Source organism: Choloepus didactylus, chromosome 10 (assembly GCF_015220235.1).
Source record: "Choloepus didactylus isolate mChoDid1 chromosome 10, mChoDid1.pri, whole genome shotgun sequence".
NCBI lineage: Eukaryota > Metazoa > Chordata > Mammalia > Pilosa > Megalonychidae > Choloepus > Choloepus didactylus.
The window spans coordinates 44278682-44305196 of NC_051316.1; the positions used below are offsets into that span (position 1 = coordinate 44278682).

The 26515-nt window shown below is 40.1% G+C and overlaps 1 protein-coding gene across 5 annotated transcripts in view; it reads left to right on the plus strand.

The window, feature by feature from the left end:
- The first annotated feature begins 974 nt into the window (after nt 1-974).
- CEMIP2 (cell migration inducing hyaluronidase 2) overlaps nt 975-26515 on the plus strand; it is an 80362-nt gene continuing 54821 nt past the window's right edge. For 2 of the 5 annotated variants that reach the window (XR_005210822.1, XR_005210823.1), the window contains exons 1-4: nt 975-1672; nt 16166-16508; nt 22995-23135; nt 23708-24269. Coding sequence is in view for 2 of the 5 variants with exons in the window: in XM_037798662.1 (XP_037654590.1) it covers nt 16178-16508; nt 22995-23135; nt 23708-24269 (1034 nt within the window). In the remaining 3 variants the exon portion in view is untranslated. Of the gene's footprint in view, nt 1673-16165; nt 16509-22994; nt 23136-23707; nt 24270-26515 lie in introns of those variants that run through there. The other 3 variants (XM_037798662.1, XM_037798661.1, XM_037798663.1) reach the window with 3 other exon arrangements.

The window sequence follows — 26515 nt, forward strand, 5'->3', positions numbered from 1 at the left end:
GGCAGGGTCCTTCCTAATCATTTCACCTTTGAACCACCCCTCTAGTTTGTCACTCAAAACCATCTCCCTTATTTTAAGTACCTCCCTCCCTCGCCCAGAAATAGCTCCCAAACTGATAAGGTCTCAGCACTAGACCATGTTGCCATTTTGGAGGCATCTGTCCAAGGTTTTAATTAATTCACTGATTCACAGATGCTTTTTGCACTGTTTCCCAAAGGAATCAGTGTTTCCTTCTACAAAATGCTGAACCCAAACCCTCGATACAGGGAATTCCCCTTCGCCGGCTGGGTGTCATGGCTACATGACTGAGCTAGTTATTAAAAAGGAGAGGTGGTGGGGGGCGGTCAGGGGGACGGGGCTGAACAATTCTATCTGTACAATATTCACGGAAAGAGTTTCCTAGCGGGAAAACTTCCAATTCCGAACTAAATCGAGGATGACGACTGCCGGGACTTGGAAGCTCTGCAGCTGTCATTAGCTTGGGACCTCATGGGTCTGACTGATTAAGCCGGGGCTGCGCCCTGGTTTTCCTCGAGGAAAGCCAAGGTTTTCCTCGGTGAGAGCAGCTCCAGCGAGAGGGCGGAGTGGTGGAGATGGTGGCGACGGCAGATTTATTCCAGCCCGGGGAGCGGGTGTCTGTACAGCTGTACTTCTTCGGCTTTGGGGTGGGCCGGGGAGTGGCTTATAGCGCCACTCCAGAGTGGCGCAGGCAGAGGGCGTGAAGAGACGTAGGTATACTTGTTCTGGCTTAAGAGTGGGGTGCTAGAGAGGCTCCAACTTATCTGAGGAGCAACCCCCAGTCCGAGCCCAGGAGATGAGCTAAGAACCCAGCGCCCGCGGCTGGCCAGGTGTGGGAGGCCGTGGTGTGGTGTTCGGCAGGCTCAGACTCAGTCAGTCGTGGGGTGATGGACACAGGGTCAGGCTCAGTCAGGCGGGTGCACACGTCCCCGCGGGATAGGGGCTTAGCATCCTCAGCGGGGGGACGCAGGTTGGGGGCCTCGGTCCGCAGGCCGTGCACGTGGGCGCTGTTCCCCAGCGCAGCAGCAAGCGGCGCTGGCCTCCCGCGGACCCAGCTTGTGCCGAGCCGGGGCGGCAGGAGGAGCCCAGCGCGGTCACCGCCTCTTTGAGCCACAGGCTCCTCCTCTCTCTTGGGCTCCCTCCCACCCAGTCCGTAGCTCTCGGCCCAGCAGAGTCGGGCGGCTTGTCTGGCCCGGGGGAGGCTGAGCGCGACCCGAGCGAGCCGCGGCGCCCCCTGACCAGGGACAAGCACGACCCCGGGGATCCCACTCTGCCGCGGTCTCCTCCCGGATCGTCGCGGGGGCGCTCTGGCCTTTAGCCGCGATTTAGCCGGGCTGCGATTCTCCTCCTCTTCCTCCTGGAGAGGAAGGAGCCGAGAAAGCCGAGCGGCTGCTCGGGAAGAGAGTGAGCCGAGGCCCCGGCCCCGAGGCTCGGCGCTACAGGAGGCGGAGGCGGAGGGAAGTGCGCGTCACTCCTGGGAGGAGAGTATTTCACCTCCTGGCAGAGACTGGAGCTGCCAGTTGCATAAAAGCAGCAGGGGCTCCCTGGCTATGGAGAAGAGATCCGGACTCTGGGGCGCCAGGAGCTCGGCTCCGTCTCTCCCGACCGCTGTGTAGTCACCTGAGTTAACCGACGCTAAGCAGGGGAAGGGAAGGTAAGAAGCGGCGGGTCACCCGCCTCCTTCACTGCTCGAGGGGGCCACTGCGAGGGCGTGGGGCGCAGGCTCCAAGTCTGGTTTCCCGCACCTTCCCGGCTCCCGGCGGCCTGGCCGGCTCGGGCGCTGGGCATTTTTGCTGAAATGGAAAATATTCTCCCGTCCCCCGAAGAACCCTCCCTTCCACCCCCAGCCCCTTGTGCGCCTCCTCTCTCAGTCCTCTTCTCTGGATTAGGAGTAACCAGGAGTCCCCCGGAGTAAATCTTCTGCGTAAGAAAGGTCCTTGGGAACCGCGTCTTGATTTCTTTCTCTCCCTCTCTTCTTTACGGGGAAGGGAACAATGGACCTTTGAAAGTCAATGTGAACCCGTCTTAAACTTTCTGGAGAGGGCTGGGCTGGGGGGATCAACCCCACAGGAAGCCGACTGCGGTGAAAGGCTGATGGAACGTGCGTTGCCGTGTCTCTGTTACAGTCCGCGCGCGTGCGTGTGTACTCGCTGGGAAGATATTTGTCTCCTTGCTGTTCCCCTGGGTTGATGGTATTCCCCCTCCCCCTTCCTACTTTCTGTTAGTTAAGGTGAGGCTTCGAGATCGCGTGCAGCTTTCTTTAAAATTGGGGAATATTCGTAGTACTGGATCCCACTCCCAGATTTTCTCTGTAGAGTTAGTCCTGGCAAAGGAGGGGTCCCGCACGCGAGGACCCCGGAGTGCTGCAGTAGATGCTAGTTACTGCGCTTCTAGCAATAAAACCAGGGTGCTGACTTCTCTGGATATCCTCTGTGGATGGTCGATCGGTGTCACCAGACCTCGCTGTGGAGCGGAAACTGCTCACTTAAATTCTCCGTATAAGGTTAGGAAAACAAACTTTGATGTATGTCTTCTTTCATCAGCAGTTGGGGTTAAAGATAGAGTGCCTCATAATTTTAAGAATTTTCATTCCGCACATGAGCCACTGTCTGCCTTGTGTTCACTCCCCCTTGTTTCAGTGTGAGGACGTGATACGAAGCACAGGTGTAGGAGTGCAGGTATTTTTAGTGAGTTCTTCCGAATACAAAGTGAAAAGAATTTAGAGGAGGGGGGCGGGGGAGGCTCATCTGAGCTGAGGGAGGCATGAAGCCTCAGGGCAGCCAGCCACACCTGTTAGAAATAACTTTGTGTTGAAAAGAAACATGCTTGTAATAGTTAGTCTTAAGGTTCTTCGGTTGGCTAGAATGGAGCTGTTAATGTTTGACCCTAGAAGGAAGCTTGCGGTTTAAAAAATTGGTCTGGGCATCATACTCTGGTTGTGTGCCTTTGATTACCTGTTCAAAGGTTTCTTTTGAATTTGCATTTCTGGACAAAGTGAAAGAATGCATAATAGATGCTTCCTCTGTTTAGTAAACGTCTTGTATGTAGCATCTGTGGTGCTTTGTGCATTTACATTGAAATCGCTTTCTTCCTGCAGCTTTCTACCTGGACTAGAGGATTAGTGTGTGTGCGTCTGGGTGAAATTGGAATCTGTTTTCTGGCTTTCAATTCAGTCCACTTTGAGTAGTTAGTTTCCTGGGACTGTTTTATCTGATGAATGTGTGTTTTCAGGCTCAGAAAACTAAAGTTAGAAGTGAATTCTGAATCATCCTTTGTTCTACTTGTTATCAGCCTGTGTATGAGAGAATTAGCCCAGGACTGGCTAACCATGAGGTTGGACAGGGAAGCAGAATCAGCAAATTTTTACATGGTGCTTGTTTAGATTTCCTTTGTCACAGCTAATTGAATAGTATCCTTTCTTGATGTAGCCTGTAACCCAGGAATTTTCTGAGTTTCAGATTTCACAACAGGAAACCAGAATGGGACAACACCTCATTCAAGTTCCAGTAGCCCTAAGGCTGTTCTCAAACAGCTACCTTGTAAATGAAGAGACGGCAAAGCAAGCGAGAATGCAGTTTTGTGGGCCATTTCTGAAGTAGTTGAAAGGCTGCTACTTACTAACTCTGTACCTCTGGGCAAGTTTCGGAAATTGAGAAAGATGAATCACATTTCAGAAAGAGAAAACTTAATCACTATCAGATTCACAGTTTAGACCCTTTGGGTTTTGTATGTAAATGTATGCATTGTACAGTGTTCTAAAATATTTGTGCTTATTGCTTCATCCATCCCCTATATCTACCACTAGTTCAACTAACAATTTTTAATCACCTGTTGTGTGCCACACACCCTGAAAGCAGTCTCAGCACCCCTTTGTGCATTTTTCGTGGTGGCTAGAGAAGTAGTTGGGAGGAGGGGCTGCAACTGGGTGGGCCACAGGGAAGAACCTTCTTTGTGTGGTTGTTTTCTGTCTGTAAAAATGAAGAGGACACCACCTCTGCCACTGATAATTTCAGTCCAGCCAGGGAGACAAGGAAATTTAACAATTAAAAGACCCAGTAAGTATCTGAGAGAATTATGCACAGGATGTTTTGAGAACCCAGAGGATGACCAGAAAGGGGGAAGGAGCAAGTTAGTGAAAAACAGCATTTATTAAATCAGACAAAATAGTAGGGGCTGAAAAATGGTGTCAGAGGTACCTCTTTGAAATGTTTAAAACAAGGCTCTGACAATTACCAGCTGCAATTTGGCAAGTCCTCTAATCCCTCTCAAGATGTTTTTTCATCTGTTAAATGAGTTTTACAGTACTGTGTGGGATTTTGAGGGGATTAAATTTGATTAAATTTGCAATTATATGATAAGTTACTATACCCCCGAGTACTGTTTGGTATGATAAGGTATTTTCAAAATATTTTATTTTAAAGCTATTAATAGTTAGATATGAATTACATCTTGTATTGACTGGTCTCAGCACAAATTTCTATTTTACTGCCCCTTTCCAGAATGGTCTGAATCCCAACCTGAGTGTATGTCTTCAGACTTTAGGTTAGCTGTTGTCATCTGGTGTTCCTCACTTGGCCAGGCTCTGCCCATCCCAGCCATTGGAAATACTTTCCTTTTGTTTGGGTTGTGGGCATGATTTAGAAGAATAGAAGAAACGGACTGTCTAGGACAGTACTTTGATAGCAAGGGGCTGTCTGGATTTGAACAATAAATTTTATACTTGTCTCCCTGCCTCCAAATCAAGCTCCCCCCCCCTTTCCTCTGTCCCTACAAGATGAATATAGAAAAGGAAAAAAAGAAAATTAGAGAAAAGAAATCTATATGTCTACATTTTTGAGACCAAGAAGCTTACCCTTACTAGTTTTCTCCATTTGTAAAGAAGTGTAATTTTCAACTACAATGTTAAAGAAAGGCTATTTATTCTCTTTAATAGCAGCAACTGCTGTTTAGGTGAAACATGAAATCTTTAAACAATACTTGCTTTAATTTTCCTTTTGAACTGGACTTAAGCTCATCTGACATTTAAAAAAATTGCATTTATCAGAAATCCAAACTCAGATATTTAAAACTGTCAAGTTAAATGTTACTTTTTGGAAGGCAGAGTGTATAAACGTAAATTAGATTTCACGGCAGTGCTGCAGAGGCTGAATCTCAGCATGTATTTAGAAGGGACTTTAAAAGTAGTATTAAAATGAGGAAGCTGAGACCCAGAGAGGCTACTAATTAGATAAGGTCATATAGTAAATTAGTGGCTGAGCAGGGACAAGAACCCCTTTGTCCCTATTTCCAGTTAGCATTCCCTGCCACCACCCCAATATACATTAATTTGTCTCGATTTGACTACCTTGGCAATTTAGTAATTTTAATGTTGTAGTGGTCTGGTCACATAATTTGTTTTCAGGCTTAGAAACCTATTACACCCAAGTTTAAGGCTGACACTTTTTTTTTGCTTTTTCATTATGCAGCACTTACATACAATATGGTATACATAGTGGGGTGAGGCTACTTACAGTAAATTTCTAGCAAATAAGGAACTATGTATGAAGATAATATTAGCTTTACTTGCAATTTCTATAAATGATATGCAGATTTAAAATGTAGAAGTATCTTTTTTTTTTAAAGAGCAAGTTTCTGGAAACGTTTTTCGGTTTTGTGTTGTTGAATCACACAAAAAAATACATAAGAATTATGTTCTTTTGTTTTCCCCTGTACTTGCTGTGGGTTGTCAGGAACAGTGCTCAGCAAATATTGTATTGAATTCCTCGTATGTTTAAGACACTGTGCTGGTTGCTGTGAGCAATACGAAGATAAATAAAGCACAGTTGTTTTTTTTTTTTTTTTAAATTAAAATGTCTTTTTAAAAAGCGAAGTAGTCTGGGAAGCTGTATGTCTCCAAACACAGAAATACTGTTTCCCAACATATCAGTCCTTTGATCTATGAGACAAATTGCTTTGAAATTACTATCATTAGACTAACTTTGTAACCAGATTTGTAACAAGCCATTTATTTTCATGACACGGTAAGGAGTGATGAGCCTTTACCTTTGTTGTATCAGGGCTCCACCTTAGTTTGGACAGTAAGTTTGCTTGGGAGAGATTGTGGCAGTCCTAGTTTAATATATTAAAGTATGACTTTCACGCTGTATACAAGTGTGATTGGGACAGTGTTGCTTGAAAGAGTTGCCATTTAAGGCTGAGCCACTGAGGAAAGAACTGCCCTCATTGACTGAGTGTGATATAAGCATCTTAAATCATATATCCTCCACAGACCAGATACCCTGGTCAGATCTGATTACCCAGTCTCTCTTAAGAGTGAAATTGTTATTGATTTGGGGTCTCTTCCCTCTGAGATGGCCAGCCTTCTCTTGTTTTAATGGCCTTTGCTAATGGTGACCCACTTCCCTGAAAAATGAATAGTTTTTTCACATACAATGAGGCTGGAAAATTCATTATTAACATCTTAGAGTTTGGAAAAATTAGGTTAGCACAAGGACAAATGCCTGATTTCTGTTTCAGAAGAAATGAGAAAAATGACTCATTGTTTTTAGATACCACCAGTGTCACTGTTATAAAATATACTTTATATGAGGATTTAAAATGTATTTCATAAATGAAAAAACATGTGACTCGAATTGCTCAATAGGTGCTTACTGATAGCCATTCTTCAGCCATCCTGTGGCATACTCAATCACCAAGTGTTACTAAAGTTGAGAAGCTTGGCATCTGATAGGAAATAGGCAGGGTAGGAAGCTCTGTCTCAAAAGGCCAAATGAGGGAAGACTATTCCTTTTTGAATGGTTAATGACCTTTTGATTAATGGCAATTGCTGCTTTCTCAAATGCATGTTCTGATTTAGACACTCCTTATCCTTCCCATATGACAACACTTCAGAAGGCATGATCAGTAATAACTTTTCCCAGCTGCTTGGCTACCATTTTGTCTTGAGTTTGACTTAAAGCTTGTTTGTTCCATGTTTTTTCTTGTGGCACTTAAGCTCCTCATATGGTCCCTGTTTGCCTGTCCTGATGCTGGCAATTCCTTTTTTCTATGAAGTCCAGCCACCTCTCCAATGCTGAGTAATTGACTTGTTCATTGGACATCTTGTCTTTTGACTTTCTGGTCCCTTGTGTCTTGCTGAACATCAAGGAAACTTGTGAGAAGATGCAACATGGTCCCTTTGGTATACCCAGCTCTCATGTTCCTGAGAGGAGAGTAGGTATAAGTGTTTTGTATTTTGGCCAGGACATTGTCAAAGGTGACACCCTGCCTGCCAGCCTTTCAGAGAATACGAAAGACTTCTTGATTCTGTCTGTCCTTCTCCCCCCGTGTTGGTCATTGTTGGACAGCATGTTGTCCTTGGAATATCAGAGTTCAACGCTAGATTTTAGTTTCACTTGCAAGATTTTAGTTTATACCCATAAAGGAAGGAAGCTATCAGTACTGTTCTGCTGGTGCACATTAGGCTGAGTACATTTGCCACCTATTGCAGAAAATTTCAACTATTTCCCATTCATTTAATAAACTCAGGGAATTACCTCTTTAGACCCACCAGTCCAGTTCCTTTGCCCCACCATGATTTGTAAGTACTTGTTTACCTGTGTTATTCCCCTTTCTTACCCCCAGTACTGGGTTTTGAGCTTCTTGAAAGTAGGGACCAAGTGTTATTTATTTATTTATTTTTGCACCACTGGGTCTGCATTGCTAAGCACAGTCCCTGCCCTGGGAGAGGTACTCCTACTGAACCTGCTCCCCAGTGGTTCAAGTTGTGTTAAAAACAGGCTATGTATTGTAGTTAAAAGCACCAAGTACACTTGGGTTCTGCTCTTGCCCCTGGCACTAACAGAAACTTTACTTTGAGGCCGGATTGAGTAGCCTAGGATGGCTTCAGTCTGGGTATCTCATTCATCTAGAGTATTTTAGTTTGAAATGCTTGTCAAAACATACTCCTTGCATGTTTCCTAGGGTCATTGCAATTTGATGTCTGTATATTATTAGGTCCTGAACTTTTGGTGCATCTCTGCTTGTTATCAGACATATTTCTGTTGTCCACCCCCCTTTACACATTCTACCAGCCTCACTTTCTTCGTCCTTTCTTCTGCGAAACATTTGAAAGCTTTGTCCCTGACACTGCAGAGAATGCAGTCCGGCAGCTCTGCCCTTTGCTCTGACCTTAATTGAATCAGCCTCCCTCCGGTCAGACTCTGGCTTTGATTCTTTCTCTTGAAGGCTGGCTGCAAGTCTGATGGCACGTCTGGCTTGCCATTGTGCCTCTGTGCACCCCTCTGTCTCCGTCTGCTGGGTGGAAGCTTCACTTGTGTCCTCCGAACCCTGTGATTGCTGGAGAGCAAGGGTGGAGGGGGGCGGTCCAAGGAGCATCGGGAGGGAGGGGAGAAAAGGAGAAGAGGAACAGCTTTTCTATAGAAATAATTGTGAAAGAAGGAAAGAAATCTGAGGAATAATAATAGGAGAAAAGGAAACAGAAGTGACCTGCAGGGAAGGACTGGTAGGTACTATAAAATGACCCTATCCCTCTTCCATTTCTAGGTTGAAGAGCAGTTTTCCTGCAGTTTTGTTTGTCCTTTGGTTCTTTGCTTCCACACAGAGGCCTATATATTTGGCTCTTTTTTTTTAAATTTTCATATTAGTTTGGGCAACGGTTGTTAGATATTCTTCATCATGATCCTTCCTCTCCACCTTGGTTTGTAGACCTGAATATTCCCCCTTATTATTCTCTTTTTTTGGCCATGATAATGTTCTTTAGCCTTTTTTGCCAGGGCAGCCATCTTGGCTTTAGGGTCAAGCATTGCTTCTCATGTATTTGTTTAGCAGAGTTGAAAAATGGCAGGATTAATTAGTATATTTGGCAGAAAAATCAGATATTTGTCTCCTGGACCTTGCATAGACGAAAGAAGTATGAGAATGAATTTAAAATGTTTCTTAAAGTTCATTTGCTTCAACTTTAAAGTAGGAAAGTGTTCCTTAGGGTTACTTTTGGCATTAAACATTGTAAGAGACACTCTTTGGGAGGGGGTATCCATAATTTTAATGAGCGATTCTAATACGATTTGCCAAGGATATATCCCACTTGGTGAAATTGTAGCTACTTTGTTCCTCTGGATTCCTTAAATGCAGACTCAAAAGCATTTATTGTGTTGTTGTAGTATTTTAGTTAATTTGGTTTACTAGGACTTTACTATTTGCTAAATATAATTATCTAATAGTTTTCTAGCAAAGAGAGTATAGCTTAACTGAAAAGTGAATTTGCAAGCAGAAAAAGTCTTCTAATTTTAAATAATATTCATTCCAATTCAGATAGTGAATTTAGTCTTTTTAGGACTATATATCTGAAATTTCCCTTATTATCTTTACTCTGTATTATATTTTAATTTGAGTTAGTATGTTTTGGGGTAGCTGTTTCCTTTTGAGGGAGAAGATAATGTGAACAGTACATGATTTCAAACTAGAAGTCTGGTGTATAATGGTGTTTATCTGAAATAGTAGCTTAATTTTGTGGGTATCATTCATTGTTGGTGTGTAAATTGACAAAGTGGAGAAAGAAGGGAGGGGCCTATTATTAAAGTTTCTTCATCCCTTATCATCTCATTTTATAGGGAGAAATTCATAATTAAGGGTTGGTGCACTCCCCTTCTATCTCTAAACATTGGCCTTGGGTGTGATCAACCTAGTAAAATTAAAGGTAAATCAGGATCAGTATAAGTAAACAAACTGCAGAGTTTTGTATTTCTTGAGACCGTGCTAGACAATTGCAGGTGATTGTGACTCATAATGATTTTGAGAGTTGAGGGAAAGACAAAAGGGCTATGACAAGTGCAAAGTTATAATGGAGAATGTGTCTTGTGCAATAGAGTATGAAAGCGCTTTTCTGTTCAGAGGCTCAGGGTGTTCGGTTGTTTGGGAGTACGCTTACACGAAATAAAGCAGATCTCCTAATGAAAGTGGACTTAATTTTTCAACCTTCTGTCAGTTTTCTTCCAAATAGAGCTAGTATTTATGCTGAATCCTCTGAGTGTTTGTTAAAATAATGTAATTATTCTATATGTTCTAGGAATAGACTATATAATGAAATATACTCTTCTAAATAAAATATACTCTTCTAAATATGTGTGTGTGTGTATAGAAAAGGATTTTCCTCTCCGGAAACTCTTTGTTCAACCTTTGTTTCTGAAAATCTTTATAATGATTATAAAAATACAAACCTGCCTTCATGAGAATGTTGATCATGGTTAAATTTTTATTTGACAGTTGAGGAAATCAAAGGGCCTGCTTAACCTTGCTAAGTTTATTTCTTACTGAACAGTTTTGAATGATCGAGGTACTGAGCTTACTGTTTATTAACTGCAGACAATCTGAGTCTAAAACAAAACAAGAACACCCTACCCCTCCCAAAAAAGACCTTCTGAAAAAGACCTTGATTTTATTCTATGTAGGAGGTTGGAGTATGGATCCATGAATTGAACCTTCAAGGCAGTTAGAAGCAGGCTAAAGATTTTATTATGTCAGAAATTAACAATAAATTTGGAAAAATCTATTATTTGTTTTCATAATAATTCATGAACACCCCTCTTTCCTGGAGTGTTTTACTTTTTGGTATGACTGGACATACCAGTCAGTGGATTATAAAGATGTTCCAAGATCTTAATAAAAGGAAAATGTTCCTTAGCCAGATTTTGGCAAGTTGTACTGATACTCTTGGAAAGCAAAGAATGTAACTTGTAGAACTGAGCCTTAGGTTGGGTTCTGTTTCAAGAATTATGGTCCTTGATCAAAAAAGAATAAAGTTGCTTAGATCTTGCCAGCTACTTGGCTGTTCTTACAGGCCTGGATTTTCCATTCAAAAATAAGTTCTCATAAAGTGTATGCAGGATTTAAAATAGCTTAAGTGAGTCAAAAGTATTGCATTTTTCATTAAGTGTTACAGATGATGGGGCCAGTGTGCGTGGCACAGCACTTTGCGTGTGTTATGGTACCCTTTGCACTGGGTGGAAGAGCTGGACAATTTTGGGGACTGAGGATATAAGGCCTACAGGGCAGGTGTCCTCAGCCACCATGTAAGTGACAAGCGTGTGTGGTAGTAAATTTGTCTCTTAGCAGTAGAAAGAACGTTAAAACTCAGCTATTCTAGTGCCCTTTTTAAGAGCTCCTAATTTTGAATTACTGCTGCTCTCTCTGTATTGAGAAGACTTTCCCTTTGATCACAGCATGACTGGCTGTCAGCATAACAATAGAACTTGGAGTGTAATGCTTCTCCTTTTTATATGCGCCTACTGCATTTCACAGTGTGTTGTTGAAACTATTACAAAATATTGTGAAAGGCTGCTCCTTATCTTTTAGGATTCCTATTTGCAGTTAATAATACTTTTTAGTCACCTACAAGATTTCAAACTAAGATTGCATTTTGTAAAAGTTGAATTTTTTGCTTGAAGTATTAAATGTCAATTTCTCCTGAATCAGGGAAACCGATATAGAGGGATCAGATAAGTTTCCTAGCGCTTCAAGGATGTCGAAGGCGGCTAAACGGGAAATAGTAATCTGTGTGTGGGTGTGGGTGTGTGTATGTGTTTGTGTGTGAGGTAGAGAGGAATACTGTGATCTGCTAACAAGTACTTATTGAGTGCCTGCTCTGTGAAAGTTCCTAGGAGGCTGGGATGAGTAAGAACGTTGTCCCTGGTCTTAAGAAGCTTGTAGTCTGCTATGGGAGGTGGGCAAATACATAAATTAACTGAAACATAAGGCAAAAAGCAAGATGATCCTATAAGAGTTTCAAGTGTTTTAACTCTTAAGAATTTTAAGAGAAAAAAAATTAAAAAACAAACAAACATAAAAACAACAACAACAACAAAAGAATTTTAAGAGTATGGGGAAGAAGAGAAAAAGGATTTCTTGTGGAGCCCTGAGAAGGTGTCACTGATGAGGTAGCCCAGTGTTTGAAACTTTGTGAAAATATCTCAGTTTTCTCAAAATCATGCCTCTTTTTGTGAGTTAAAAAAAAAAAAGCATGACCTCCTTTAATTTTTTTGAAATTTCAAAATAAATTACTTGCTGTGATTAGTTACTATAAGTTATTACTAAATAAGTTAGCTGAATACTCTTACCAACTGTACACACCCTCCCTCTTGAGCCCCTGTTTCAGATAATACACTTTTGTTTTTTCCCAAGAAAAGAATTTTATGTAAAATATCAGTGAGTTTTAAAGCATCTTCTTTTTATGGGGACAGCTGCAATTAGACAAAAGTACAGTGTTTTGAGTACTTACCCCTTTTTCAGCATTTGTACCTATATCTTTCTGATGCAGTGTTTTCGTATTCTTAGTAATATCTTTAACTATCTGCTTTAATTATTTGCCTGAATTACCTGTGAAAATTTTTAATTCCATGATTTGTTTATTTATTAAATTACCAAGGCTTTTGGGCTACCATTCCTTATCATTCAGTAAATAGTCACGAAACAGTTCCCTCAAGGAATATCTAAACACCAAAAATTGTGTTTCAGAAACTTTATGGAGCGCATTTCTAGGTTCAATAGGAATGACTTGGGCTAGCCCCCATTTTGGATTATCTGTCTTATTTCACAGACTGTGATACTCTTAAACTATATCATAAGATACAGATGTGTTCCTTTTATGTGATGTATGCTTTCCACTAGAAACTTGAAAAATGAATAAACGGGGTATTAATAAAAACATTGGTCTGTAGAAAAATTTGTAAAATAGTACCTGATGCTCACCTTGAAGCTTTGAAAGCCAAAGGAAACTTGTCATCTTTTTTACTCAGGTCCATCCTTTGTTCTCAAGAACCCAAACTCAAGCTAATGCCACAAATACTGTCTTAGTTTCCTGTGTGCGGAAAAAAAAAGAAGTACCATGCTGTGGGGTGGCTTAAACAATGGGCATTTAATGGCTTATGGTTTTGAGGCTAGAAGTCCAAACCAAGGTGTCAGCAAGATGCCGCTTTGACCTGAAGACTGGCTTTCTGTGGCTGGCTGCTGCTGATCCTTGGGTTCTTGGCTTTTCCGTTACATGGCCATGCATAAGGCGGTGTCTTCTCCTTTTCTCTTAGGATTCTGCAGCCTTCTAGCGTATGCCCCTCCACCTAGATTTCTCTTACTATTACTGAATTTCTTCTGTTTATAAAGGAGTCTAGTTATCTAGAGTTTGACCCAATCTGATTCAGTTGACCACACCTTAACTAAAATAACATCTTCAAAAGGTCCTATTTAAGAAGGGTTCACAGGCACAGGAATGAATTAAAACTAAGAACATGTTTTCTGGAGTATGTAATTCAACCTACCACAAGTACTAACAACGTTGTTGAGTTAGCCTGGTTCCCGTATTAACATTATTTCCTTGGTCATTTTCATTTTCTCTTCCAAACAAGTGATTTAAAATTGAATTTAGAAATTGTGTTTCTTGGGGACTCTATATCTTTTATTTAATACCCATAATTCGTACCACAATCCTCTAATTTTAGCATGAGTTTAAAATTGTTTATTGAGTGAGCAAAATAGCTATATTATTTTTTTCCATGGATAGTTTAGATCTGTAATTAGTAAACAATATATTTTTAAAGTGTTGATTCATAATATAATCCTAAAGTAGATTGATAAATGTAAAGTGAAATTCTAAAGCAATGTATTTGTATCTGCAAATATCTTAATAAATTGACAGAGAAATCTGCTTAAAATATGAGGAGTGTTTTTGTTGGTTTATGATTTAGTTGCAACATTTGTGTTTAGGGAGAGAATGTATTTGCTGCTTATGCATTTACATGTTCTTCAGAGAATTATAGCTAATGGACTCAAGAATACATGTGTGTGTATATGTATGTAAATGATGTATCTGTATATTAACATACATAGATATTTATTTATAGAGAGTTTTGCAGAAGGGTTATGGGGAAAACACGTGTGATTATTTCTTATTTATTGACAATTTTAGTTTGTGGCAGATACCATCTGAATTTTCATGTAGGCTACCATTTTGTGAAATGAAGGTGCAGATTATTCCCAGTGGGCTGGTGACTTCATTTAGCCTCTCACTGCCTTTACTTTATTGTGGGTACATCTGGAGACACATTATCTCTCACAAAAGAGCCCTCCAGCCTGGTAAGTAATAACAACCTTTCTCACCCTGAAACAATGAAGTATCAGATGATTGCAGCTCAGAAACAAAAGATCCTCACTCCTTTTCAGAGCAGATTATAGTCATGATTTCCCTCCCACCCTGGTGAGCCTGGCACTCAAGAATATCTAGTGTAGTCCCTTCTTTGTTAATAGAGGATCATAAAGGGGTCTTTGTTATACTCTCTCATTTGTTACAGCAGGATGTATCCATTATTTTGTTCTGTTGCTTGGCACATGCAGGACTTTCTTCAATAGTACCTTGATTTCTGTTGTTTTCCCTTTATTATGAAGATTAAGCTTCATTTAAATAATTACTTTTGTTCAGGTTTCTTGATCCAGTTTAAAATAAAATCCCATAAAACCAAGTGTTTTTGACAGGCACAAAATCAGCATCAATTCCTGATTAGCTTCCCTTTCGGTCTCCATTAATTTCCAGATTGTTTGGATCCTGGGAACGCTCATTTGTGGCTTCTTGATGACAACATTGTGTGTTCATTGGGTTTGCTGTAGTTTAGAGCAATTTGGTACCCCTGTGACTAGAATCTTATTCATTGTTTGACAAGATAAGGGGGGTTAATTTTGTAAAGGTCTTGAATGAATCAGATGACTCTGAGAACACTCTAGTTGTTAAGGAAGGGAAATAACAGAAGAGGTTAAACATCTTTCTGAAGCCACTGAGCACGTCTTATTTATCCACACTCATTGCAATAGGAACATTATATGGTATAGCACTTTTTTTCCTTTCTTCTTCTTTACAATTGGAAAATTAATAGAGGACAGTTTTTCTCAGAACCAAATGCCTTATTCTTAGAAGTGCTTACTAAAAAGACCAAAAATAAATGACTTCCCTTTTTTGGGTGTCACCTTCTCTATAGTTGAATAAACTGCATGAAAATTTCTGAGAAGGTTAATATGCCCTCTCTGACTCTCTACAGTTCTAGTTACACTCAGCACAGTTCTACTACATCCGTGCTAAATTCATTTTTTTAAGTTATTGTCTCTCAGTTGTTTCGAAAGACATGGTAGTGTAATTGTTAAAAGCCTGATCTCTAGAGTCAAAAATACCTAGGTTAAAGTCCTAGTTCTCCTTTATATCAAGCTGTGTGACCACTGGGGATGTTAACCTTTCTAGATCTGTTTTCCCTGTAAAATGGGGATAAAATACCTACTCATAGATTTGTTGTATTAAATATATTGAACAAGTTAGTACATGTAAGGTACTTGGAACAATGCCTGACTATAAGTGCTCCATGAGTAGCTACTTTTATCATCTTAGCAATATTTGAATGCCTACTGTTTTTTCAAACAATTTGAGGATTTAAAGGGATATTACAGTCTTTAGACTTTATCACACACATACACATTATATGTGTATGTGTGTGATAATATAGTAGAAAAACATAAATTGCTTAACCAAGAGAAATGAAACACCCAAACATAAATGTTCATTGCCTGCAACTGTCGAGGACCATTTTATGGTCCTCAGATGACACAGGGACTTGAACTTCAATTTGAAGAGCTTAGAATAATGATACTCAAAAGTGTGGCAACCTGCATCAATGTTACCGCAGTACATTTTTTAAATGTCAAATCCTGGGTCCTCTTTGCACCAAGTGAGCCAGAATCACTGGGGAGAAGAGCCCAGGAAACTGCATTTTAAACAAGATTCCCTGGTGATTGTTATATACACTTAAAATTGAGAACAGTTGGCATTGAACAGTAGTCTCAACCGAGGTGCTCATTAGAATCACTTGGGGAGCATTTAAAGGGTACTGATGCTTCGATCCCAGGCTCAGAACTCTGATTTAATTGTTTTGGGATGTGGCACTGGGCATCAGTGTTAGCGGGTGATTATCATGTGCAGCCAGATTGAGAAGTAGTGGTATTTGGAGACCATTGGTGCAGGTGATTGTCAACATGGGTTATTATATGTGGGATATAAATTGGTTTTTTAAAAAGTCATTGCAATTCACATATTTCTGAACCTTAATTTTTTTTCTTTTTGCAGTGACAGTGTATCATGTATGCCACTGATTCCAGGGGACACTCCCCTGCTTTCCTACAACCTCAGAATGGGAACAGCCACCGCCCGTCTAGTTATGTTCCAGGGAAGGTTGTCCCGCTGCATCCCCCTCCTCCTCCAAAGAGCCAAGCTTCAGCCAAATTTACCTCCATCAGAGAAGAAGCCCAGGCAAACTTTGCATTCTCACCTGGAGAACGGCAAGCCCGGAGAGAAAACCGAAAGCAGAAAAGACACAAGAATACTTTCATTTGCTTTGCTATTACTAGTTTTTCGTTTTTTGTTGCACTTGCAGTCATTTTAGGAATATCCTCAAAATATGCTCCAGATGGTAAGTGTGTGTGTGTGTGTGTGTGTGTGTGTGTGTAGGTGTGTGCAAGCACATAGCACATAGTCTAGGAGAAGATGGAAGAGGAGTAAATAATAGAATGAATGTTTTTATAACATTATAGTGTATCAATGTAAGTTTTGGTTTTAGCTATCTGATACACAATTAGGTAATATGAGGTGTAACTTCTTATGAATGAGATCAATTTGTTAAAGAACTCCATTGGAAATTATAAAATTAAATAATTGCTATTCCTTTCCATTTTGTCACTTTATCCCAGTGCTTAGAAGTTCTTGGAGCATCTCTCTTAGGAAATGCTTTAAAGAATCTTTTCTGAGTTCTTGTGGCAGCACAGTTTCATCCTTTGTGGTAGATACGATTTTTGGACTGCCAGTAGTTGTTTTTTTTTTTTTTTTTTTGTCATAAATGTAATGATAAAGTAGATTTGATTTAAAAAAAAAAAAACAAATGGCTTAAAGAGTAAGATTCATGTTTTGCAGTTTGAAGTTGACTTGGGAAATAGTCCAAAAGAGAAGCTCCGGATATTTTTGAGTAAAACTGTATATCTTTGAAGGAAAACATCCATTAGGATGTGTATTTGTCTAAAACTCATTTGTTACTTCACAGTTATAATCAGGTAAGGCGGTTTTGATTTCTTAAATAGCCTTTGCTTTTCAGGTTGGTAATATATCAATACTTTTATGGTTTTGAAGAAGTTTGTTGTCAGTCAGCCTCAATATAATACCAACAAAGAATTGCCTCATAAAAGAGTCCTAACCATCTGTCTGAAAATCGGAGAGCTCAGGGCCGTGGAAGGGAAAAGAAAACCACAGTAACTTAGATTGAGCCCATGTTTGTGCATGGTCTTTTACAACATTTACAGCAGATTTTTGTAGAATTGTATACCTCCTTAATGGAAATAACATTTGAGAAGCATTTTACCACTTACAAGATTTTTTACAAATATTATTCTATTTAGTTCTCATGGGTGCATTAGGGATTTCATAGATTTAAGGACTTGAGGGTGGTAGTATCATTACTTCTAAGAGAATAGAACTGAAGTAAGGGCCATGGGCATGTCAACATCTTTGTTGACCAAGCTAGTAGACCACATTATTAACTTTGCTTTCCATTACAAATTTAATATTGACTTTCTCTCCCCTTTTCCACAGCAGGATAACTAAGTTCACTGCTGTGGATTGATTTTTCCAAGTACTCTGCAGAAAAGGGATGTTAGGTTAGTGGGAAATCAGAGCCAAAGTCTGTGGCTTTTATTGGTATTTTAATATTCCATCTAAGACATTGAATTGCTGGTGTGGTTCCTTGAGTCAACATTTTTTCTTTCCACCTTTTGGCAGTGTAAGTGCAGAATATCAGTGGAAAAATCTGGTATGCTGAACTATTTCAGGGTCAGCCTCACTTTGGTTGTTGCTGTTACATAACTTTGATAATACACCTTCTTTTAATTCTGCATGTGGGTATAGCCAGGAAGGTGGGGCTGGCTTAGTTATTTTTCAGTGCTTTCTGCAGGCCACACACTTTCTCACTAAGTGTGTTTTACTGGAGGGAAACTTGACTGGGATATTTGGCAATGGGTCTAATGAAGCATGCTCTCCTGGGGAATAATTATAAACAGTTAAGAGGAATTATATAACTATTGTAGGCTCTAGATCTAAAAAGATGAATATCCTTTACTGTAGCTGGGTACAGGACTTGTTATGTGGAGCATACATTTGCTTCTGGTATAACAAATTGCAGCTCGATATTTTATGGGGAAAAAAATAGAAAAGGTCAAGAAAGTCTCAGTATTAAACCAGAATGAATTCAAGAGATTTGTTTCTTAGATTAGAAGACAAGTTTAAGGATTGTTCTTAGTATAATAGTGATGACAATTATTTCATCAGAAGAATTAAATTTCAACAATTAAGAAACTGCTGTGAGAAGAATTCATTCCATGGAGAGAATTGTCAGTCACTTAACTAGCAAGACTAAATTTTAATTGTAGTGACTATCACTTCAAAGAGAAAGCATAAACCTAGGGCGACATGAGATGGAAAGAGGAAGATGTTTGCATTTGTGTTTCGCAAGTTCAGAATGAGGAATCAGTTTTTTTCTGTATAAAATATCTTTGTGCTACACCTAGTCTTTTTGCTTTTTCTCATGTTCTTATATTATTCCACAACATGTACCTTCCACCTTAATGAATGTTATTTCTTCATATTGTTTCCAAACGTACCTTGCTTATTTCTACATTACTTAGTTTAAATACAGCAACACTGTTATTTTAAATGAACAGCCAAATGAACTTTGATAGCAAGGGATTTTTACATGTCTAGTATTCTCCCTCGTTCTCCACTTTATGTAAATACTATCTCCATCCTTTTGGGGATCCAAGTGTAATGTCACTGGTTCCATGAAGCTGCCTCAGTTACTCCAATCCCATCCTTTCTTTTTCTGAACTCATTTGCACTTAGATAATTACCACATTGTTCAGTATTTATTTCATACATGGTAGTTTTTTCTCCCAAGCTAGATTGTAAGCTCTAACGACTGTGGACTTATTCTATTTTGTATAAATTTGATCCTCAATAAATACTTAGTCATGAACTGATCAAATTGAAGGTGTGATTTTTTTTTTTATCCTCTTCCAGAAATTAAAGGTCTCATTCATTAAATAGCTGTGGCAATGCAGAATACTTTTACATTTTAATCATCAGCTATTCAAGAGGCAAATTCTAATTCCTTAAAAGGAACACTGCAAGTTAAGTACCTCATTTCTCAATGGGAGATCTTCCCTATCACTAACTTGCTGAGTAATCTTGGGTTTGGCTTCTTTAATCTGCAGTTTCCTCATCTTGAAAATGAGAAGTCATGTCTTTGGCTACTTGCCTCTTGCAGTTTTGTTGGGAAAGTGTACATGTCTGAAGAGAGTGATATTTATCAGCCTCTGCCTTTGAAAGGAAAGAGGTGGCATACTGCCTGCTGTTAGCACCGCCTCTGTGATTCACATAGGAAGCAGCGTGTGAAGTCACTCCATTCTTCCCCAGGGCTGATTACAGGGCTGGGGTTGACAGTGATGCTTCCTGGAAAACTAAACATTTTCTGTGGCATGGACCTCTTTGATGTCTGTTAAAGCCTATCTTTCACCAGAATAATGTTTTCTAAATGCATAAAACAAAGTACACAGGATTACAAAGGAAACAAATGATATTGGAATGTAAAGGGGTTTATAGACTTCAGGGTAAGGGCCCCGCTGTAGACTTCTTGCTACTTCCCCAAAGAAGCCCTTCTACAGTTGAGTGGATTTTATTATTTTGAAATAAAAAGATTCTGGATAATCCAATTTAAAATTTTCTTATCCTCTCCTTTTCCCATGCTTCTACTTTGGCTAATCTTGGTAGAACTTTATTCTCTCTGATAAGACTTACTGTTTTGTATTTCTGTGTGTGTGTATTATTTCATGGTGGCCCCTGCACCATCCTGGGACTTTGCTTGGTCACTTTGTACTAAGCAGACTTCCCCTTCCTTCCTGAGTTAGTCCTCCTTATCTCTGGGAAATATTGTCATGTATTGAGGAAAAGTGTGATGATTCTCTGATATTTGAAAAAGGAAATAGAAATGAACTGAAGCTTTGGATGATTTTCAGAAAAAAACGATACTTTCAATAGAAACATTGAGGAGTGTTTTTCATTACCTGCTTTATGTCCCAATATAGATTTCAACTTTAGGCAGAAATCTTGGAAGATATTGGCTGCTGAACTTAATTTTTAGATCTCAGATTTTAAATTCTTCTTCCCTTCCTTAGTTTCCTAGCTGCTAAAACAAATGCTCTCCAATAGGTTGGCTTAACAACAGGAAATTATTGGCTGAAGGTTTCAGAGGCTAGAATTGCTTCCTCCCAAGTTAGTATCTTCTAGGGTCAGACCTTCTGGCTGGCTGGCAATCTTAGGGGTTCCTTGTCTTTTCTGTCACATGGCAATGCATATGGCGGCATCTTTGCCTTTCTCTTCTGGGTTCTGTTGGCTTCTGTCTTCTGGCTGTTCCCTGTGGCTTCTTTTTCTGTCTGATTTTCACTCTGCTTATAAGGACTCCAGTAATCCAGATTAAACTCCAGCCTGATTCACCTGGGCCACACCTTAATTGAAGTAACATCTTACAGAGATCTTATTTACAGTGGGTCATACCCACCATATGCAGACCAAGACCAAGACCATGTCCACACTGGGCTGCACAACTCAAGCCACCACACTATCCTTCTTTTCTTCCTTTTCTTCCCGACCTTCCCCTTCTATAATTGTAGACCTCCTTGCTTCTGCCTGTAGAGTCTGTCTCATTTGAGATCATGAGCTGTGAGTGAGCTATCTTTATTTGGAGCTCTGGAAACTTCAAGCCCTGTTAGAACAGCACACAGGCTCACTTATCTTGGGAGTCTCAGCATTTCTTTATTATTTTTAGTGTCCTTGGTTTTCCATGTAACGTACTGTCTCTAACCTGCCTTTCTCATTGGTAACAGAACCCCTTAGCCTGCTGCTCAGGATATCTTTCTTGATGTTGTAATTATATTCTTTAATCCTAACTTTTTTTCTTCGCTCCTAAGAGTGTATTTTGTGTGCTATTAAAACAATTTTCATGCTGGTCTTGTGGACTTCATAGTAATGTTACTTTCTTTTGAGGCAGTAGTTAGAAACATGGGCTCACAATTTCAAATCCCGGCCCTGCTACTTACCAGCTTTGTGAACCAGGATGTGCTATTTAATCTCACCAAGCCTCAGTTTTCTCATCTGTAAAATGGGTCTATTAAGAATACTTTGCTCAGAGATATTATGAGGTTTAAATGACAGTGCGTATAAAGTGCTTAACACAATGTCTCACCTTGCACATAGTAGGTATTCAATAAATTGTAGCTGCTAACACTGCTCCTGCTTATCATTATCACTGTTAGCAGTAGAACTGGTGGTGCTTTCTTAGGACCAGATTGTACTAACGTAATAGCCAGGTATGTGTAACACATTCCCCCACAAGTCTCAGATGGTTTCCTATAATAAAATCTAATAAATAAAATCAAAAGAAATAAAGCCTCATGGTGATTGAATTTAACTTTTTAGTTTCTTCTCTGCTTGTTGAATCAATTCCTGGCTGAATTGCTTAAAATTCCAAAGTCGAAAAAGGCTGGGAAAGAAATAGATCCAAGAACCCCAGTAATCTTTTTTTAATTTGAGCCTGGCTTATGTTTAAAGCCTCCTTTGGTAAAAGCAGAAGGCTGGGTACACTTGCAAAATGGATAGAAGTTAGTGGCCATTAACTGTACCCCACATATGGTGCTGTACCAGATTATGAGCCTGGAGGGTATTTCTGGGAGGATGAACTGATGATGGCAGTGACTTTATCGTCATCTTGGAAGTTCCATAGTTGATAGGAACATGGGATAAAGCCCTTAGCCACAGGTCCCTGAATTTCTCAGTGAAGAATTAAGATTATCTTAGCACTTCATGATAGTTATAAGCATTTTAGAAATCACTAAGTGAAATCATAACTTCAACCTAAAGTACTTAAACTCTTTATATATCAGCTGTTCAGTGTGAAGTCAGCATCATGATTTGGAGAATGTAAGATGATAGGACTTTTGCAGACCTGACTGCTGTGATTCTATTTCTGTGACTTCAAGGGGTTTTAGGAAGGGAGTTCACTTTTAGAAAGCAGATGTTTGTAAGTGATAGTGCTTTACACTGGTACTTATCAGGTCATCGGTGACTCGGTGATTTGTGACCTGCCTTAGATGCTACAGATCACAGAGCAGCTAGGTGACAGGTGGTTGCAGAGATGATGCTCACTTCATTGAGAACCTTTACCAAACACCAGTCTTGGCTTCAGGAAGTGGTGCCTCCTGGCAGGAGACACACTGGGTGCTGGAGGGAAGTGACATAGCTATGGAATGATAGCTAGTACTGCCCTAAAAACTAGGAAGAATGTTAGGTTTTGACAATGCTGCAGTGGCCTGGCTTACTCATTTTACTCACTTTCCAAGAGACTATGAATACTAAAGTTTCAAGATGATCTTCCTGAAAGCTTATCTCAATTCTAAAGAAATCGCTGTCACCTAAATCCCATGGACAGCAATCTTCTTTTTTGATGGTATCGCTGTTTAAAAACAAAAGAATTTACAGTCTAACAAAAAGAAGAAATAAAAATCTGCATTCCTCCACCATTATTTCCAGTGTAGATGATTCAGGGAAAAATCCATGTTTACCTTGTGAAGTTTGTCCTGAACTAAATGTTAACAACTCAGTTGGATTTTGAGGAAGTAAGAGGTTTGACGTTTCTCTGCTAAGTGAAATGGGGTGGGATTTCCATTCTAATGGCAGAAAATTAAGATATGCCAGCACATTACTTGCAGATCTGCGTTATATGATGGTAGTGCTTGGATTTGGCTAACAGCCTTCTTGCATTTTCTTGGATCCAATGGGATATCAATGTTGCATTTTATCATAGAGAATTGCCCAGATCAAAACCCACGTCTCAGGAACTGGGATCCAGGACAAGATTCTGCAAAACAAGTTGTTATCAAGGAGGGAGATATGTTCCGTCTGACCTCAGATGTCACAGTGAATTCCATAGTCATTCAGGATGGAGGTAGGTAATGGTTCCTCTCTATGGGGACTGCAAGGTTGTTCTTTAATGTGGGAGACATTAGATGCTCTTTATGTAGAAATATTCGGAAACTGAATAATCATTAGGAAGTGGTGTCACTTTAACTATGGAGATGTGAGAAGTTCCTAGAGTATAACCGTAGAATTTAGGAAAAAGAAGGGCCTTAGAAATCACTCGGGCTAAGTCCCTTGATTTGCCGAGAAGTGATGCCTCATAGCTATTTCTTTGTTACAACTGATGAAGAGTGATGAGACAGTAAACATATATGAAATGAGATTCAGATGTGTAGGCTCTTTGATATTTTGTAAAAATCATTTACCTCCAAAGTGAATGGATTGAGATTCATATACATGGGCTTTTTTAGTGTGTTGAGTTATGAAATCATCACTTCTTTCTTTACCATGCTTGGAAACCAGTTTGATTTTTTAAGTAGATTCTTCTTCCTAATTCACTTGTGGAAATACCTTTTCCTCTACACTTGAGGTGAAATCTATTTCTCTGTATCTCAGAAAGATATTTTAGATGTTGGCTTACAATAGCGTTGTTCCCTGCAGGACTGCTGGTATTTGGGGATGACAAAGATGGATCCAGAAATATTACTTTGAGGACTCGTTACATCCTTATCAAGGATGGTGGGGCGCTTCATATTGGAGCAGAAAAATGCCGCTATAAATCCAAAGCAACAATTGCCTTGTATGGCAAGTCGGATGAAGGTGAAAGTATGCCAACATTTGGCAAAAAATTTATTGGTGTGGCAGCTGGTGGGACACTGGAGTTACACGGGACACGGAAGACATCGTGGACGTTATTGGCCAGGACTCTGCACTCCTCGGGCCTGGTGTTTGGGGCCTATGCCTTTGAAAAGAACTTTTCAAGGGGCCTCAACGTGAGGGTCATCGACCAAGACACGGCCCAAGTTTTGGAAAGTGTGAGGTTTGATACCCATGAGTACCACAACGAGAGTAGGCGACTTGAGGAACTTCTGAGAATCCAGGACCCAGGACGGATTGTTGCTATCGCTGTTGGAGATTCAGCAGCCAAAAGTCTCTTACAAGGAACCATAGAGATGATCCAGGACCGGTTGGGAAGTAACCTGATCAAAGGACTGAGCTACAGGTAAGCACCCCCACCCCTTTTTTTCCTTCCCAGCTATGGGTTACAGTCCATGGCCACATGAGATGAGAGGGAGGGTGGAGAAAGTTCCGGCACATCATAGCCAGACTCAGATGCCCCAGTGGCCATGGCCGTTCGTAGGGCAGGTTGCCTCTTGCTTTGGAAGGTGGGACTGGAGGACAAGGTATGGGATGCAAAGCTCAGTTCTTGGCTCTGCTCATGAAGCCCTTTGTGAACTGCGGTGTTGGGCTTGTGAAAAGTTAAGGACAGAAATGTCCTAACAAACAGTCACACGGTTTAAGGACAGTTTACCTCTGAAGATACTTCCTCCTTTTCTTACCTTCTGAAGATAATGCAGGCTAATTGAGGCAACTTAGGAGTTGAGAGCTTAGAGCATGGATTCCATGCTAAAGCATAAAACCTGTTTAAAAGCCCAAAGAGACAGAAAATGCACAAATGCTCTTTTCTTTTTTTGGATCTGCTTAGTTAATTCCAGAATGAGTGATTGATGCAAGTCTTTGGAGCTCTGGCCTATGGGAGGAAGGAAGCAGTTGGAGTTGTTAGGAAATCCATCCCGATAGTAGAAGTCAACTCGGAGGACAAGAGAATAACCCATTTATGGTTCATGTGCCATATTTTAGTTAACCACGATTTCCTGATTTGGACCTGAGTCTGGGGAATGGTTGGCTCAACATTCAATTCTGAGAACTGAAGTTTTAATCCTACTTAACATTCTAAGTAAAGTCAAGGAGTATCTGCAGTGAAAAGTAAGAGGACTTCAAATCCTATGTGCTGAAATGATCTAGTTATGACTTTCCCCTTTCATGGTAGGATGTTGGAATTAATATTATCTACAGAAATCTTAGAAAAAGTAAAGAAGACAAAAATTAGTGGTGAAAAAGAGTGTAATATTTTAAAACTTCCTTCTATTCACCCACATTTAGGAGATACTAAGTGCTTGGTACTATAGATGCTTCGATGAAAGGACACTGTCTTTGAGTCCTCAGTGCATTTCATCCAGTGGATAAACACAGACACAAGTAGATGATGATCATATCACTAGATACCTGCTGCAGCTACAGGTTGTAATGGGATCATGAGTAGAAGGGTCCCCTCAACTGGCCAGCTGAGACTTCCCAAAGGCAGTTTAGGCGTGAGCTGTGTAGTCAGCGGAGAAGGAGGGTTTTCCAGACAGAGGGAACAGCATATGGAAACCTCAGACATGTATGTGGAACAAGCTGTCTTTAAAAAGGTTTTTTTGGTGTGAAATGTAACACACATACAGAAAAGAGCTGACAACAAAAATGTAGAGCTGTGTGGTCTGGCACAAAGTGACATCTTTGTAGTCTCCACTGAGGTCAAGAGATAGAACATTGCCAGGGGTCCAGAAGCCCCCTTCCTGTCCCCTTCTCTGCACTGTTCACTTCTTCTTCACACTAAAGCTAACCACTCTCTTGAATTTGAGAACAGTTGAGCTGTTTTCTGTAGTTTAGAAAGTTTAGGTTTGCCTAAATGGAATCAGACCATATATGACATTTTGTATCTGGCTTCTTTGTGCAACATTATGTTATTGAATGCCATTTATGTTGCTGCATGTAATGCTTGCTTATTTTTATTGCTATATATTTTCTGTTGCATGAATAGGCTATGATTTACTTATTGCTGGACATCTGGGTTGTTTTCCAGTCTGGACCTATTATAAAAATGTTTCCTGAATGTTCTTTTATCTATCTCTTGGTGCACATGTACACGTATTTCTGTAATTCATGGACTTAGGAGTGGGAGCATGGTCTTTTAAAGGTGGAGACATTCTTGATTTTGTTCCCAGTGATGCCAGGGATTACAACTTCTGTTTCATGATGTCATTATTATTTCTAGATTTGTGTAATCATTAGCTGTGAATATTTTGTTTGAATTTCTTCTTTGGTTCTTTGCGTTCTTTCCCTACTGGTTTCTGAATTCTGTTTAAATTACTGTGACTGATTTGGCAGAGGAGTTAGAGTTGTGATCCTTTGCCAACGTTCCATTGCATTGACATTATCTCCAATGTACACAAACACATACCCTTTTGAAGATAATGTTCTAGTGCATTGAAATTTTCCTCAAGTGGAGGAGGGAAGTAGGAGTGTTTTGGAGATAATGTCAATAGAATAGAACATTGTCCTATAATTGCTGAGGCAGTTGTGGTAAATAAAGGAAGCCTCTGATATTCTTCTCTCCTTCCCTCTTAAATGGGAGTTAATATGAGA